The 16,906-nt window shown below is 39.6% G+C and overlaps 1 protein-coding gene across 2 annotated transcripts in view; it reads left to right on the forward strand.

Moving 5' to 3' along the window:
* LOC131936784 (semaphorin-2A) overlaps window positions 1-16,906 on the forward strand; it is a 136,506-nt gene that overhangs the window by 109,659 nt on the left and 9,941 nt on the right. For both annotated transcript variants that reach the window (XM_059293849.1, XM_059293848.1), the window contains exons 5-9: window positions 14,137-14,185; window positions 14,544-14,612; window positions 15,006-15,116; window positions 15,385-15,484; window positions 16,386-16,547. In XM_059293849.1, coding sequence (XP_059149832.1) covers window positions 14,137-14,185; window positions 14,544-14,612; window positions 15,006-15,116; window positions 15,385-15,484; window positions 16,386-16,547 — 491 coding nt within the window. The remainder of the gene's footprint in view (window positions 1-14,136; window positions 14,186-14,543; window positions 14,613-15,005; window positions 15,117-15,384; window positions 15,485-16,385; window positions 16,548-16,906) is intronic.

The following is a 16,906-nucleotide window of genomic DNA, read 5'->3' on the forward strand; positions in this document are numbered from 1 at the left end:
TTCGGTTAAGTAGCCATTAACTTTACCGACCCAACCATGTCGACCCCACGATAAATATGTTTTACAAATGAGTATTTCATTAACCAAATTATTTTTAATGAGTGGCCGAGCTACACTAAACTCAATCAACAGCATTTTACTGACATTTTTTTGTTGTTGTTAAAGATAAACATGAAGCTAATCACATTTAGTAAGTCTCCATAATCATAGCATTATCTTACTGATTTAAAATACTTTTTGTCTTCTCCAAATCAATCTTAAGTGACTGAGCAGACTTAACAAATTAACTTCTCAAATATTAGCTTGTGACTGAAATTACATGCTATGTCTAATAAGGAAGTTCACATTTCGTAGGCTCAGCGTTTCCAGAATTTTTAAGTGTTGGGTGATATTTTTTTAATGAATAGGGAATCAGTTGTAGTCGATATTTGAATCGAAGTCGTGTTGTCTGTGTAAGGTAACTCTAAACAGTGTTGGAATTACTAAAACTTATACCATTCCCATGGACGTGATTTATTTGTATTGGCGCTTGTTTTAGAGCAGATTTAATTAAATCGTGACGAGTGTTTGACCATCCACTTCATCGGCAACTGAGAATTGAAGCTCTAATTTTAAACTTCCTTTGGTTCTCCCCCCCCCCCCCCCCCCACACACACACACCACCCCCACCCAGCTCCCACCTCCACAATCAAATAACTCGCAATTCCTACTGTCCCGAGTACTAGCCTATATCTTCTGCTGTAAAAAAAATTTCCTTCAATTTTTATTCCCTGCTCTCAACAAAAATGTTTATTTTTTTGGTAAGTCGAACTCTAGAAGTTTGTTTTTGGTATTATAATTTTTTTAACCGAATTTCCTGTGTTTAGGATTTTTTTTTTTTAAATTCATTCGTGGGTGTGAAGTAAAAAAAAAAAGTTGAAAAAAAAAAAAAAAAAAAACTCCAGTCAAATTTTTGACGTAATGTTGTGCACCAGTGAAACACGATAAGGAAAGCAGAACGTATCTCGCGGACGTGCGCTTTCTTCTCTAACGTGCGGTATCAGGAGGCACAAACTTTATGGAAGTGGTGATTTTTCAATGTCAAGGCCATTGCTCAGTGCCAGACTGGTTTTGGCATTTTATAAACGTACCTAAGTAGCTTGTTATAAAGGCGTAAACGTGGTGGGAGGAGGGGGTGTGAGGGGTGCGTGGGTCGTCTCATGAGAGGGTTAAGGGGGCGTGAGGGGTGTGTGAGTTGTCCCATGAGAGTGTTAAGGGGGTGTGAGGGGTGCGTGGGTCGTCTCATAAGAGTGTTAAGGGGGTGTGAGGGGTGCGTGGGTCGTCCCATGAGAGGGTTAAGTATATTTTCCCATTACATTCCTTACATCTTTGGTTTCCTAGTTTAAAGCTTCAAGTTTTTATTTCATTGAAATCTCGGGGTTTTTTTTCTCTCTTTCTCTGACCGATTTGTGTTAGATAATGACGTGCACCGTATAACCTGTCAACTTATTTTACTTATGTTTTTTACATTTTACATTAAACACTTAGTTGAGTAGGCTATTTGGAACAACATTTTGAGCTAGGAAACTGTTAACCAAAAATATGCTTGGTAACTGTTACACAGTGCAGTTTCTTTTACAATGAATTCAACAAGTTGAAAGTAAATCTGCGGGGCCATGTTATACTTTATGGCCCCAGGCAATGGGCCACAGGTCGAGTAATTCTGTTGGTGGGCCCCGGGTCGTTAAATACCGTCGCTGCTCCCCGGGTCGATGAGTTGTGGGTGGGCCTTGGGTTGGTGCCTCATGCTGGTGGGCCCCGGGTCGTTAAATACCTCGGGTCGGTGGGCCTCGGGTCGGTGCCTCATGCTGGTGGGTCTCAGATCGATTGGTTCTAAGCTGCTTATTTATTCGTAGACTTTTGAAAATAAATGTTAAGAAAAACAACACACATGTTTCGACCAGTGGTCTTCGCCGACATAAAAATAAAATACAACGTTCATGTAAATTTCTTATCTTAGTGTCGCCCCCCGTTCAAAGATAAATTGTGTGCCATTTAAACTACTCGAAATCGCATTGCTCAAATTTTAATTAGAGCGACTTTGCTTGTGTCAAGCGGTTAATTAGAACACAATCACCCCGGCGGATGTAGCAGCAGACGAGGGGGATTGGCGCGGAGCCGGGATCAATTTAAATGCAAATGGCGTCGGGGGGCAAACTGGGAGGCGGCCAGAGGGCGCCTGTCGGAAAGTAAATTGCGCTTTGTTTTTTTCCCCTCTGGGTTTAACAAATGGGATAAACGGATATTTCCTTTGTTAAAACAGCACGCCGTTCCATGTCCGGACGATATTTGTCAAACCAAGTAGCAAAAGGCTTCGTTAATTAAGTTGCCGTGTTGGGAGTGGCGGGGTGGGGGGGGGGGGTTAAAAGCATAATGTGGTTGAGTGTTAAGTGCTGATTACAAATAAATTAAAAAAAAACTCATCTATAGAAGAAAAAAAATATTGAGTACACGGTCCTTGTGTTTATTATTAGTAAATGAGATCACGCCCCGAATATTAACTCACAAGATCGATGTTCGCCGCCATCATTCTGCTCATTGGATTTTAACAATTCCCAAAACAAAGACTAGTCCGCTTTTTTTCCAGTCCACATTTTCTCTCTTTTTTTATTCGGAAATTCCCGAACTTGGTGTTCTATTTATAGAACAGTGACCTTTGTGGTTAAACTAACGCAGAGAAATAATAATACGAGACAGATGGATAATATTTTCCGCATTATTTCTTTGTGAGTTGCTAAATGCAGCGGTGGTGCACGTACGAGATAGCAGCAAGGTAACACGATAAAGGCTACTCGAGGGCCGGGCCGTGTTAAGTGGCACTGACAACCTGATTCCCACGAGATGGCGCTGTATCGAACCCTCCCCTCCCCCCATGCCACAAATGTGCAGCGGGGATAGATAGGAAATTATATTCGCAGCTGAGATAAAAGGTCAGAGGGGAAAAGTTAAAGGGACGTGGGTCAGGGGCCGTTTTGTGTGCATGGGGGGCGATAAGAGTGGGGTTGTTTTGTGTGTATGTTGGTATTACAGAACTTACATTCGTAACCCAAAAATATAAAATTAAATTAAAAACAAAAAGTGAAACCGCCCCCCCCTCCTCTCCCGTGTAACGTTGTTCACGTTTGTAGGAATAAAGCCGTCTTCATTGTTTTTAATAAACTTCCCAAGATTGTAAAATTAATGGCAGGTTATGGAAAAGGGGACGTAACTGCTTATATTCATTTTGACTTGGATCTCAGATAGTTAGAAAAGCGGGCATCACATCTGCCTTTAAATGTGGAAGAAATGTTACATTGGCTTGATTTGCTGTACTCATCAACTAGTTTTGGCTCAATTTGATTTTTTTTGGAAAGTTTATAATAGTTAATATGATCTGGCAGATCTAGAAACTTATTTTACGAAGCAATTAGACCTACATCTACGATATTTTGAATTTATCAACTTGTTTTTTCAAATGCTTTTTGAGCTGATAGGTTGTTGTTTTTTTTTAATTGAAATAAAAGTACTATACTTTTGCTCTTTGATATTATATTTTTGTTATATTTCATTCTATTTTAAAATTATAAACATGGGTTCCAAAATAAATTAAAAACGGAGAACGTAGGACTTTACTTGATGTGGCGAGAGATTGATGCACACTTTTGTTTTTGCCCTGGCGAATTTGTTTGATGGTATCTTACCAGGGTCCTTGATCTTTTGCGGCGCTTTACAAAATGTGGCCCGGCCCCAAACATTGGCCCATCTGTAACTGTGGCCCAGTCCCAACTGTGGCCCAGCTGTAACTGTAGCCCAGCTGTAGCTTTAGCCCGGCTCTAATCGTGGCCCAGTCCTAATTGTGGCCCAGCCCTGAGTGTGGCTCAGCCCTAACTGTGGCCCGGCTGTAACTGTGGCCCAGCCCTAACTGTGGCCCGGCTGTAACTGTGGCCCAGCTCTAACTGTGCTGGGTGTGTTGATGTATTACTGGCCCTCTGACTGTAACACGGATGAAACCACGCAGAAGTACCTGAAATTGGTAGAAATGAGCCTGTCTTGGCCGTCAAGATTTGGAGAAAGGGAGAGAATTTAAGATTGGAATCGACTCGTCTTCAACTCTATTGAGCATTTTTAGATGGAGGTTTTTTTTTAAAGTCTCAGTGGGGGGAATGGAAGTGTGCGGAGTTGGGGTTGAGGGGGTGGTCTTTTTTTAATGAGTATCGAGATGTGAGATAGTAATTCCAATTCTTTGACGGTCTGATACGGTAAACCCCCTAGTTGTTGTGCATCTGTAATGGATGGACTGTTTTAGTGTTAGACTTGGTTTACAGTGGTCAAAATATGTGTTAGTGTTTGCAAACAGGATTATCTTTCATTTTAAAAATATTTAACGTGTTTAGACTTATTGTGTTTAATACTAGTATCAAGACTACACTGTTCAACATAAAGCTGGGCACATTGGCTTAGCTTGTTTTTGTTGCTGTTGATACTGTCTTGCATGTGAGTACATATACACTATGTGGCTGTCCCATGTAAGTCCCCACCCCTAACCCTAAGGATATTTTAATACTCCCCCCCCCCCCCCTTGAAGCGAAATGTCAGAAATAAACTCTGGTTTTTAACCTCATACTTCCTCACTATTGGTATTTGTATGTTGTTTCTATAGAAACACAAATATTGATGCTTACATTGATTCATTAGCTCAACCTTGGTGTGTTTTAATAGATCCAACTCGATGGTTGCATTGTTTCAATATAGATCTATCTACACGAATATTGGTGCGTGCATTGCTTCGATAGATCAACGCGAATATTGGTGCTTGCATTGCTTCAATAGATCAACGCGAATATTGGTGCTTGCATTGCTTCAATAGATCAACGCGGATATTGGTGCTTGCATAGTTCCTATCACGTTGAATATACACTTCATCTGTAGCTGATAATGTGTACTTGGCCATCTGTAGCTGATAATGTGTACTTTGCCATCTGTAGCTGATAATGTGTACTTGGCCATCTGTAGCTGATAATGTGTACTTGGCCATCTTTAGCCCGCTGGGGGATAGCCTGCCACATGTAATTTAGCCAGGTTTTTGTAAGACAAGTTTTTTTTTTGTTCTCATCTCATTGTTCATCAACGCTAGGGTTCCCAAATTAAACGAGACACGACGACGATCAAATAATAATTTAAAAAGATACACACCGACTCGGGGATCGCATTATTGTCTCGTGGTATATTTTTTCCGTGATTATCTCCCTTCATTTTGTGGCTTTGCACGAATCTTAAACAAGGGGATAAAAAAAAACCTGGTTTGACGGATTGGAATATTGATGATGGTTGATGTTCGGGATGGCGCTGTAAAAATGCCAAGCTCCCGATTGGCTGGGCGTAGATCACGTGAAACAAATCAAACGACAACAGGTCCCGGGCATGCAATCGGAGGTAGACGTGCCAGAGCCGTGTTAGATTGACATGGATAAATTTGACAGCAGCGGAAGCGCTCGAGACCCGTCGGTCAAGGTTCTCTGCCAGACCCAAATCGAGGCAACAATTATAAACCCGGCATCGCGGTACTCCAAAACGTGCTGGTTTTGCGTAAGCTTGGGTTTATTTATACAAGAAAAGGGCGTCTGCTTTCGATAAGGACGTAAAAAACATTTCAATTTTTTTTTTTTCATTTTATATTACAAGCCCTGAAGCTTGAAATCTTCCCGGCACGCCTATGTCAACGGAGCGAGATTTAGAACTCATGAATAGTGATTGCTTTAGATGTTTTCCCGGGCCGATATTGAATCAGACGATCAGCATCTCTACTTGATCGTGATTTCAGGGCCAGTAGCCTCCCTTTGCTTGCTTGCTGATGAGAAAATTGTCAGAAATTGCTTGGGCTGTGTGACGGAATCAAGAGTTCTATTTTTTTTTTACTTGTTTTACTGTGTTTGGTGAACGTGGGTGGGGGGGGGGGGGGGGGAGGGGGGGGTTGGGGTGGGGGAGGGGGTGATACAGACAGAAATAAGAAATAATGTTGCAAGATTTTGGGGCCTGGATTTGTTAGTTGTCTTTGTATCCAGTGTTTATGGGAATTGTTTTTATATTTTGTTGGGAGCTAGACACGCGTTTAGTGATGTAAGATAGGGCGGCGGCTATGAATACTTTATTCACGTACGTTCGACACATCTAGATTGCAGATCAACAAATGGCTGGCTTACAGTATAAAATGTTTTCACGTTGACGTCTACTGTCTGCAAGATTTGGAACTTTGAGTGCGAAAAGTTATCTTCGTTTAAATTCATGAAAGTATCGCACTACTTGTGAAATATATTTGTATTCATTAGTCACAAATTAGTGTTGCTCTGCTGTTATCATCTCAATTCTCACCATGTTAACTTTAAATGTGAATGTATTTGGGTAGGTTGTATAACTAGTTAACTCTAATCAAACCTACATCTCGCCCTACCCATCTGTCCCATTAGCCTATGTCCACCATTTTAACCCGGAGAGTGGGTGAGCTATCTGTGTAATTTGGTCAAAAAATGTATTTTTTCCTGAAAAAAAAAACTGTTTTCAAACGGTCCCACTAGCCTACAAGATGTGTAATCTGCTTTGGCTAACCGGAATATTTAAAACAACGGGGTCAACCAAAGCCGGCTAACCGGAATTTCACCAGTCAAAGCCGGTTGAAAGACAGTGGAGATATGTACCCGGAACTTTCCGAATAGTGTCAACCAGTTCCGGCTAACCGGAATTTCACTTAAAACAGTATCAGTCAATGCCGGTTGAAAGACAGTGGAGATATGTACCCCCCCCTCCCTCCCTCCACCCCCATCTCAACACCTCCCCGGGACGCTATTGACACTTGCTGTCTCCGGCCGCGCATGTTGCAATCAGCATTAGTCATCGGGTCAATTGAAAATTCGCAGTTCTGTCCCCTCAGGGCGCAGAAGACTGTTGGAGGAGCAGGCGATGAGGGGGGGGGGTCCTATTCCCTCCGGTAGCAGAAGAAGAGCTGTCTCCTTAGCCCTCTTTATAAAAACATCTCTTATAGGAAGCCTCCGGATCAAAACCAAATCACACTCTGGGCCTCTAGTATGGAGTAGGAAATGATTGATTCAATTTTTTTAGAAATGAAAAGGGCTAGCCTTAAAACTTTTTTAATATGAAGAACTCTTTATTTTAGGAGAATGCCTCCAATACTTTAGAATTATTGAATTCCCATTTTTTTTAAAAATCATTTTCACGTAACATTTTTTTTTATTAGCCCTATCCCTCTGGTCCTTTACTTCTTACTTCCCCTTTTCATGTTGTATCAAACGTGACTGTAATATGGGAGAGCAACGCTGCAAATCTTATTTCAAATCTTTGTTTTTAATTGAGCTTGAACTAGAAGGTAAGAATATGGCCTCTCAAAAGTAGGTGGTTAACAGTTGATGGGGAAATAGGGCAGGTATTTTTCTTTATTCCTTTAAAAACTTAATTAAAAATTAACATAGTAATGTCAAAAAGGGGGACGGGGTGTGTGGTCTACACTGAGTAACACTATTTAGTATTTAGGGGCATGTAAGATCGTAAAAATAATTACTGCCATAAGTAAGTTTTATGTAGTTAAAATAATAAAATAATAGGGAGAGGGGTGATACCAAACTAAAATACAAAATTGTTTGAAAAAAAAAAAGGGGGGGGTATGGACGTCAGCAGTTACAGCACTGCGTGACATCCGACTACTGACGCCATTTCTTTCAGTTGTTTGTTCCTCACTTTAGGCCACCACAAATTTATACTAACAGGTATGCTTTTAAAAGAAACGGAATCTGGTCCTATTTCGTAATCTTACTGTCAACCTTTTTTATGCGTGTGAAAAGCAAATCTCACGTACGAAATATTGCAAGTTTTATCTTATCCTGCACATTAAACTCCCGTCAAATGTACATTTACAACACTCCCATATCTGTACGTTAGGTGAAGCAGAGTTCAACATACGTCCATCGAGGGTTAAAATAAAATTAATCCTCCATTTTATTATTTTGTTTCACCTTTTGCTGACGCACACACGGCTAAGATGTCCGCTGATAAGTCGTGCTCACCAGCACATCAGACCGCGCGTGCATGAGAATACATCATGCAGCATTATGCCCCCTAGCTGGAGCTGGAACTTTCTCCAAGCCCCGGACTTCTCCCTGGCCTCCGTGTCTTACACCGGTCCTCTGATAACTTGAATAATGGTGTATTTCTTCTTGGGCACCGTCCGTGCAGATGATTCAAGTAAATAAACACAGCGGTTTTTTTTTTCTTGGTGTTTGATAAAAATGTACACATCGCTGGAGAGTTTAAGAAATGTAAGCAAGAAATTATTTTAAATACAGCCGGGTTTTTTTTTTTTTTTTTTTTACAAAACGGCGTTTTATTATGATTCTATTCGCAAACTCTGCATAGTAATTTTATTCTTTTCTTAGCACCTCCCCCCCCCTTCGATACACACATACACCCCCCACCCCACACACACTCACACACAATCACAAACACCATCTTCTTCCGGACTTATGTTCTTATTAGATTTACATAGCAGACTAAATAACAGACAGACAATCAACCCAGCAGACTAAATAACAGACAGACAACCCAGCAGACTAAATAACAGACAGACAATACACTAGGCAGACTAAATAACAGACAATCAACTAAGCAGACTATATAACAGACAGATAACCAACACAGCAGAAAAAAAAGAACAAACAATTTATTTTCATTTCTTCTTTCTTTAATCCACCCCCCCCCCCTCGTCCACCCACCCCCTCAGTTAAAATGGACTCACCCTCAGCGTAGGGAGGACCCTGTTAAGCGCGTTCTTTCTGATTGTGCGCCGATGGAAGGGTGGGTCTAAAAATTACGTCTGAAACACAGCGAAATTGCTGGCAATTGTCCACTGGGTGAGGACGGCTGAGCCTGGCCCTGGGCAGTGAGACCCAGACCTTATCAAACAGCAATAAAAGTTGAAGTGCTTCTTGGGGCGGCCGTCACGCGGGAGGGGGACAGGGTCAAGTACTGACCCCTTTCATGGCTGGAATTGATTTGCGACGTGGAGGAGAGAGGGGGAAAAAAACCGGAGACTATTGAATGGGGGTTAAATCATTAGCCGGTATCCCTGAACACACTCTTCCCTTGTCTTTTATTCTCACACCCATCAAACGGCGTTTTTTTTTTAAATAATCGATTCCATACCAAGAGTATCGAAGCTGCTGCTGTGTGACAAGGACGTGCTGATGACGTAATGATGATGTGCTTTCTCGTGAAAAAGACTATAATTTACTATTTACTCCCCTTCCCTGTTGTACTAGTATCTCATCCCCACCACTGACCCTAGCCTAGTGTGTTCAATAGCACTGACGTGATCACTGATGCACTGACGTGATCACTGCTGTACTTACGTGATCACTGATGTACTGACGTGATCACTGATGTACTGACGTGACCACTGCTGTACTGACGTGATCACTGATGTACTGACGTGACCTCTGATGTACTGACGTGATCACTGATGTACTGGCGTGATCTCTGGTGCACCGACGTGAACATAGCTGTACTGACGTGATCGTTGCTGAACCTCTGTGTTGGAGCGGACATTTGTCATTATCGACTTACTCAAGCTTAGCTGTGTGCTCCAGTAGTCACCTAAATGTGGGGGGGGGGGGGTGTGGGTCAGTAGTCACCTAAATGTGGGGGGAGTGTGGGTCAGTAGTCACCTAAATGTGGGGGAGTGTGCTTCAGTAGTCACCTAACTGTGGGGGGGGGGGGTAATCAAAAACCAATGGGAGCGTCTGTTTGATTGTTTGATTGATTAGAGTTGCTAATCTTACCATCCGTGTTGGTACATACTTCTGCTGGCCTATTTTTTTGTAGTTTTTGTGTACACGAAATGTTAAGTAACACTACATACATTAGAAGCATCGTCGTGTCATGTACACAGCAAGTACACAACACGTACACATATTAGAATCATCATCATTTCAGTACACATATTACAAGCATTACCCTGTCTATACACATGTACACATATTACACGCATTATCCTGTCAGTACACTATATGTACACATATTACAAGCATTATCGTATCAGTGCACAATACGTACACATTAGAAGCATCATCGTGTCAGTACATATATTACACGCATTATCATGTCAGTAAACAATATGTTCGCATATTAGGAAATCGTGTCAGTACACAGCACGTACACATAAACATTTCATATTATGTACACGTCAGCACAATGTGAACGTAGTGGCTAAGATATCTCGACTTGCATGCATGCAGTGTGTGGGAAACAAACGGTGTAACCCGGTTTTTATATCAACCAAAACATCGGCGTTTTTTTACAGCATAAATTTCGTTTCGTGTGATGCACTTGTATTTTTTAAAGTTTATGTAAACAAAACTGTACTCGCGTGCTTCTCTCTTGAAGACAGGATGTAGGTGGCTTAAGGTTTTTTTCATGTCATATTGTGGGCTAGGCTTAGAGTTAAAGGCAAGGCAAACACTATCGTTTGAAATCTGAGAGACAAAAATTGTGTTAACGAATATGGTTTCATTAAACAGCTAGACTTAGCTTGCTTGTGTTGTCATGCTAAAAAAAACTAGCAAAACAGCAAACATACACCCACTCAACAAAGATCAACCAAAATGATAAAAGTGAGATGGGCACAGATGTAGGGTTGCTTTGGTTACCACTTTCAGCACCACATACAGCCATTTTTTAAATGTTGGAGTTTCCGGTGCATCAGAAAGCCATCAACTGTCTTGCCTCTCCATCAGAAAGCCATCAACTGTCTTGCCTCTCCATCAGAAAGCCATCAACTGTCTTGCCTCTCCATCAGAAAGCCATCAACTGTCTTGCCTCTCCATCAGAAAGCCATCAACTGTCTTGCCTCTCCATCAGAAAGCCATCAACTGTCTTGCCTCTCCATCAGAAAGCCATCAACTGTCTCGCCTCTCCATCAGAAAGCCATCAACTGTCTTGCCTCTCCATCAGAAAGCCATCAACTGTCTCACCTCTCCATCAGAAAGACATCAACTGTCTTGCCTCTCCATCAGAAAGCCATCAACTGTCTCACCTCTCCATCAGAAAGCCATCAACTGTCTTGCCTCTCCATCAGAAAGCCATCAACTGTCTCACCTCTCCATCAGAAAGCCATCAACTGTCTTGCCTCTCCATCAGAAAGCCATCAACTGTCTCACCTCTCCATCAGAAAGCCATCAACTGTCTCACCTCTCCATCAGAAAGCCATCAACTGTCTTGCCTCTCCATCAGAAAGCCATAAAGTGTCTCACCTCTCCATCAGAAAGCCATCAACTGTCTCACCTCTCCATCAGAAAGCCATCAACTGTCTTGCCTCTCCATCAGAAAGCCATCAAGTGTCTCACCTCTCCATCAGAAAGCCATCAACTGTCTCGCCTCTCCATCAGAAAGCCATCAAGTGTCTCACCTCTCCATCAGAAAGCCATCAACTGTCTTGCCTCTCCATCAGAAAGCCATCAACTGTCTCACCTCTCCATCAGAAAGCCATCAACTGTCTTGCCTCTCCATCAGAAAGCCATCAACTGTCTTGCCTCTCCATCAGAAAGCCATCAACTGTCTTGCCTCTCCATCAGAAAGCCATCAACTGTCTCACCTCTCCATCAGAAAGCCATCAACTGTCTTGCCTCTCCATCAGAAAGCCATCAACTGTCTTGCCTCTCCATCAGAAAGCCATCAACTGTCTCGCCTCTCCATCAGAACGCGATCAACTGTCTTGCCTCTCCATCAGAAAGCCATCAACTGTCTTGCCTCTCCATCAGAAAGCCATCAACTGTCTCACCTCTCCATCAGAACGCCATCAACTGTCTTGCCTCTCCATCAGAAAGCTATCAACTGTCTTGCCTCTATCAGAAAGTCACCCCATCTTCCCCTCATCTCCCCGACTCTCTAGGCTGTGACTGTGATAGAGTCGGACCTCCTGAAGCAACAGGTTCTCACGCTCTACTCCCGCCCCTACCCTTCTCTGCTATTCTATTAGTTTCTCTAGTGCCTACTCTCATTTTTAGCGCAATTTCCATTCTGGAGAATTGCGTTTATTAACTCGTGGAGGGATGGATGGATGGATGGATGGATGTGTGTCCGCAGCTTTAAGTCGTATCTCCTCCTCAACGAAGCAATATCGATGACTAGTTCCAAAGCAAAAATGTTAAGCAAGTTCCAAGGATGATTGTGGGCCAAAAAAATTCCCGGAATTCCTATCTGGATTTCCCGGAAAAGCCAAAAAACCTCGAACAAATGCAGTTTTTGCTCCATATCTCGGCAACCAGACCACTTAGCGACTTGAAACATTTACCAATCGATTTCTGCCATAATTTAGACCAATATTGCCGAAGAAAGTTTTCAAAAATATCCTTTCGTTCGGTCACAAAAAATTAATTAAGAACATTTAAACTGAGCATCGTGTAGGCCTCGGATGATTTAAACTGAGCATCGTGTAGGAGTTTATATTTATAGGATGATATTTACAAAAAATTAAAAATTAAAAATTGTTATGGATAACATAAGGAAATTGTGCTTAAATTGTCACTAGACTTTTTACTTTCTCGTATATACGTAGTATAGAGAAAGTATTGTAATCGTGCAAAAAAAAATCGAGATTTTTACAAATCTCGACGTTTTACACCTCACTGATACGGAAAAACATAATTTTGCAATCTTGTCCGTATGTCTGTGTGTGTGTGTGTGTGTCTGTGTGTCTGTCCGTGTGTAAACACGATAACTTGAGTACCGTTACTGCTAGGTTGATGAAATTTCATATATAAGTATTTAATCAAAATCGTAGATCCGTATCAACTTTTGAGCGATTTCCGATAACCGGAAGTGGTACTTTTCCTACTTTGAATTTTTCAAAAGCCTATAACTTGAGTACTATTTCAGATAGATAAATGAAATTTCACATGTAAGTAAAAGATCTAATTCTCTACCTTCTGTTAAATTTTGAGTAATTTCCGTTGACTGGAAGTAATAATTTACGCTACTTCCGATTTCTCAAAAAACTAATGTAAATTTTAAAAGTACTAATAATATTGCGCACTATTATGCGCTTTTTTATTTCGCGTTCACTTGGTGTGCAATTAATTTGTCTACGAGATTTTATTCTATTTTTAAAACTTTAAGTATTTAAAATGGATTAAAAATCATGTCTATAGCCCGAGTTCCCATCCCCTGTTATTTTATATAAGAATATTCGAGAAAGTTTAGGGGAGATCACTCCCGGTTTATTATTAACTTGTTTTTAAAATACCACTACCTTTCAGCTCCTGTTAGTTGTATAGTTTACATGCTTTTGGCTATAATTACAATCTTTGCTTAATGGAGGGGTAGACGAACATGCCCGTGGGTATTTTCTTTAGACTTTTAGAGTAAGATGAGAAATATTACAATACCCATGATGATACTATATTTTCAGAATTTATACCATTTTTAATTTCAAAATTCTCTTTTGGTTTTTTTGTGATTTAAAAAAGTGACTGAAAACTCAATCTATAGATCTAGTTCTCCGTGGTTTCCATGAGTATCTGTAGCTTTTCATTTCCGCTTATTGCGCTATTATTTTTTTCTCTCAATCGAAAACACATTAGTCCGTAGGGAAACGACTTGGACTTGCATACGCTGCTCGGTTACCAAGCCAAACAGAAAGACATTTGTCATGAAACGTTAACTCTGGGTTATAGTTTAATAGCTAACCCTAACGCGTTGTGCGATAACGCTAATCTGGAGAACTCCGGGTCGGATGTTAGGGACGGTGGTTGACACGAGATAGATTCGCCGGGTCTGCTAAATTTAAACCAACGTTTACGCGAGTATTTGCCCGTTAATGTGCCTTTTAATGTCGTTGTAATGCGTCAATCCTAAGCGATGCGATAACAAAGTAGAATGGTTGCACGTGTGGAATACCGGGGGTTTCAAGTATATAATTTTTATTTTATTTTTATTTTAAGAAGTTTTTTTTAAATAAAATATTTTATAAACGCGTAATTTTATTGTAATGTTTAAGTTGATTTTTTTGTAACGTCATTTCTAAATCAACATACTGAATTCCTTTTTTTTAATCAACAGGAATAGAATTATCGGCCTTTATTTAAAAAATATAGAAAACAAATCAAAGGTAAGTAACTCTATATATATATAATAGTTTTAACTCTTTACAGAACTAAATGCTTTTAAAATAAAATTTTCAAAAATTCGAAATAGAAGTAATTATCTTTATTGAGTTAACAAAAGTCAGAAACAATAACACAAATATGTATGTAATTTTAAACATGTATGTAATTTTAAACAACATTTAGCATATGTTAATGTCACAGCAAACATTAAAGAACAATTCATAAATGTATTATGCTAATAATTAGCTGGTAAGGTTGATTAATTTGCCAAACTAGTCAACTAAAATGATTTTTTTCTATTGAACTAAAAACGTGTTACTCCTACTGAACTAAGAATGTGTTTGCCCTATCACTTTACAGAGAATCAACCAGGAGTTCAAGCCCCTGACTAAAAATATTTATACCTGCAAAATCCATGGCAAGATGGAGGTAAGTTGATCAATTAGCCAATTAACCAATTGCCATCTAATGTTTTTCTCAATCAAATTTAAATTAATGAATTTACATATAATTTAAAGCCAGACCCTTAGATTAATTTTTTATCTCATTCCAATTCTTTGAGTTTAAATTTGCTATAAAACCTTTTATTTTATTTGATCTGCAAAAGTTTTATTGCAGAAAAACAATTTATAATATCATTAATTATTAAGGCATGAGAATGGTTTTACATAGTTGAACAGATTCTCTTTTTATATCAGTAGAATTGGAATGAAATATTTGTGTTAAAAATGTTTATTGTTAATGGCTGCTTGTATTGAGTATGTAGGCCTCTTCACAAAGTAAACAACAGTTACAGGTAGATTGATTGATTTTTTATTTCAGACGCCAGAATGCCAGAACCACATACGCTACATTGTCAGAAACACCTCAGTCCCCAACACGTTTTATATGTGTGGCACAGGTGCCTTCCATCCTACAGCCTATCATCTTAAGGTGAGTTAGCTGATCTCTGGGCAGTCTTCATTAGTTGTTTATGATAACCTTCTATAGTATTTGTAATACTGTGGGTTAGCTAACTAGAATATAGCCCTGACTAATACTTTATTTTTTTTGTTTTATTAATTGTTATTTATTACATTACCTTACTGATTTAGGTTTAACAATTGTAGTATTGATTTAGTTTTAATGCATTCAAAATTTAGTTTAAATGAATGTCTTATTGATTTAATTGTAATGATTGTGTGCTTGTGATTGTGTTTAGCTGGAGAATGACAAGTTTGTACAGCTGAATAACCAAGACTTGTCTGGTATTGGCTTCTGTCCTTATGACCCTATGGACAACACCACTGTCATTTTTGTTGGTGAGTACTTGTCTTCTGTCCTTATGACCCTATGGACAACACCACTGTCATTTTTGTTGGTCAGTACTTGTCTTCTGTCCTTATGACCCTATGGACAACACCACTGTCATTTTTGTTGGTCAGTACTTGTCTTCTGTCCTTATGACCCTATGGACAACACCACTGTCATTTTTGTTGGTGAGTACTTGTCTTCTGTCCTTATGACCCTATGGACAACACCACTGTCATTTTTGTTGGTGAGTACTTGTCTTCTGTCCTTATGACCCTATGGACAACACCACTGTCATTTTTGTTGGTGAGTACTTGTCTTCTGTCCTTATGACCCTATGGACAACACCACTGTCATTTTTGTTGGTGAGTACTTGTCTTCTGTCCTTATGACCCTATGGACAACACCACTGTCATTTTTGTTGGTGAGTACTTAAGTGTCTTCTGTCCTTATGATCCTATGGACAACACCACTGTCATTTTTGTTGGTGAGTACTTAAGTGTCTTCTGTCCTTATGATCCTATGGACAACACCACTGTCATTTTTGTTGGTGAGTACTTAAGTGTCTTCTGTCCTTATGATCCTATGGACAACACCACTGTCATTTTTGTTGGTGAGTACTTAAGTGTCTTCTGTCCTTATGACCCTATGGACAACACCACTGTCATTTTTGTTGGTCAGTACTTACACAAATCAGGTTGAAAAATTGGACATTCATTTCCTTGATTATAATTCGCATAGAAAAATTACATGTGTATCTGTATGTGGTACATAGTCTGCATTAAAAAAATGTTGAACAAATTTCTATGTAAACTATTAACATGTAAAAACAATTATGATTATATGTAAACGCATTGTGTTTGATTACAATTATGATTATGTTAGTCAAGTTTACACCTTTTCTCTGAATAGAAAAAGGGGTGCCTGGCAATGTACCCACTTTGTTTGCTGGAGCTGTGACAGATTTCATCAAGTCCGACCCTATCATCACACGACTGAGCATCTACAACCCAGATGGCACATTAGAGTCTAACTACGTGCGCACCTTGCGTTCTAGAGTGGACTGGTTGAATGGTCAGTTATTTTCTTTTAGTTAAGTGATGTGGTCATTGTTTTCTAGGCCATTTGATTATTTTTACTGTTTTGATTGAATATTGCGTAAGTAAAATTGAATTATCATTTGATTTACTTTTGGATCACAGAAAAAATTCTATGCATTATTAAGTATCAAGAAAAAAACAAAATTAATTGCTCTAGCATAAGCTGTTATTAATCACAAATCATGTTTAACTAGATTTAAAAATTGTTCTATATAGAAACCTTAATATAATGAGATTATATAAGGTCAAATAATTCTTTTAAGAATCTTTGTGTAGGTTATGTTTGAAGTATTTCACTTGAATATTTTACCTTTAACGCTCTCAGCCAATAAC

This window comes from Physella acuta, unplaced genomic scaffold (assembly GCF_028476545.2).
Source record: "Physella acuta isolate Inbredline_101_S28 unplaced genomic scaffold, ASM2847654v3 ptg000187l, whole genome shotgun sequence".
In the NCBI taxonomy this organism is placed as follows: Eukaryota; Metazoa; Mollusca; class Gastropoda; family Physidae; genus Physella; species Physella acuta.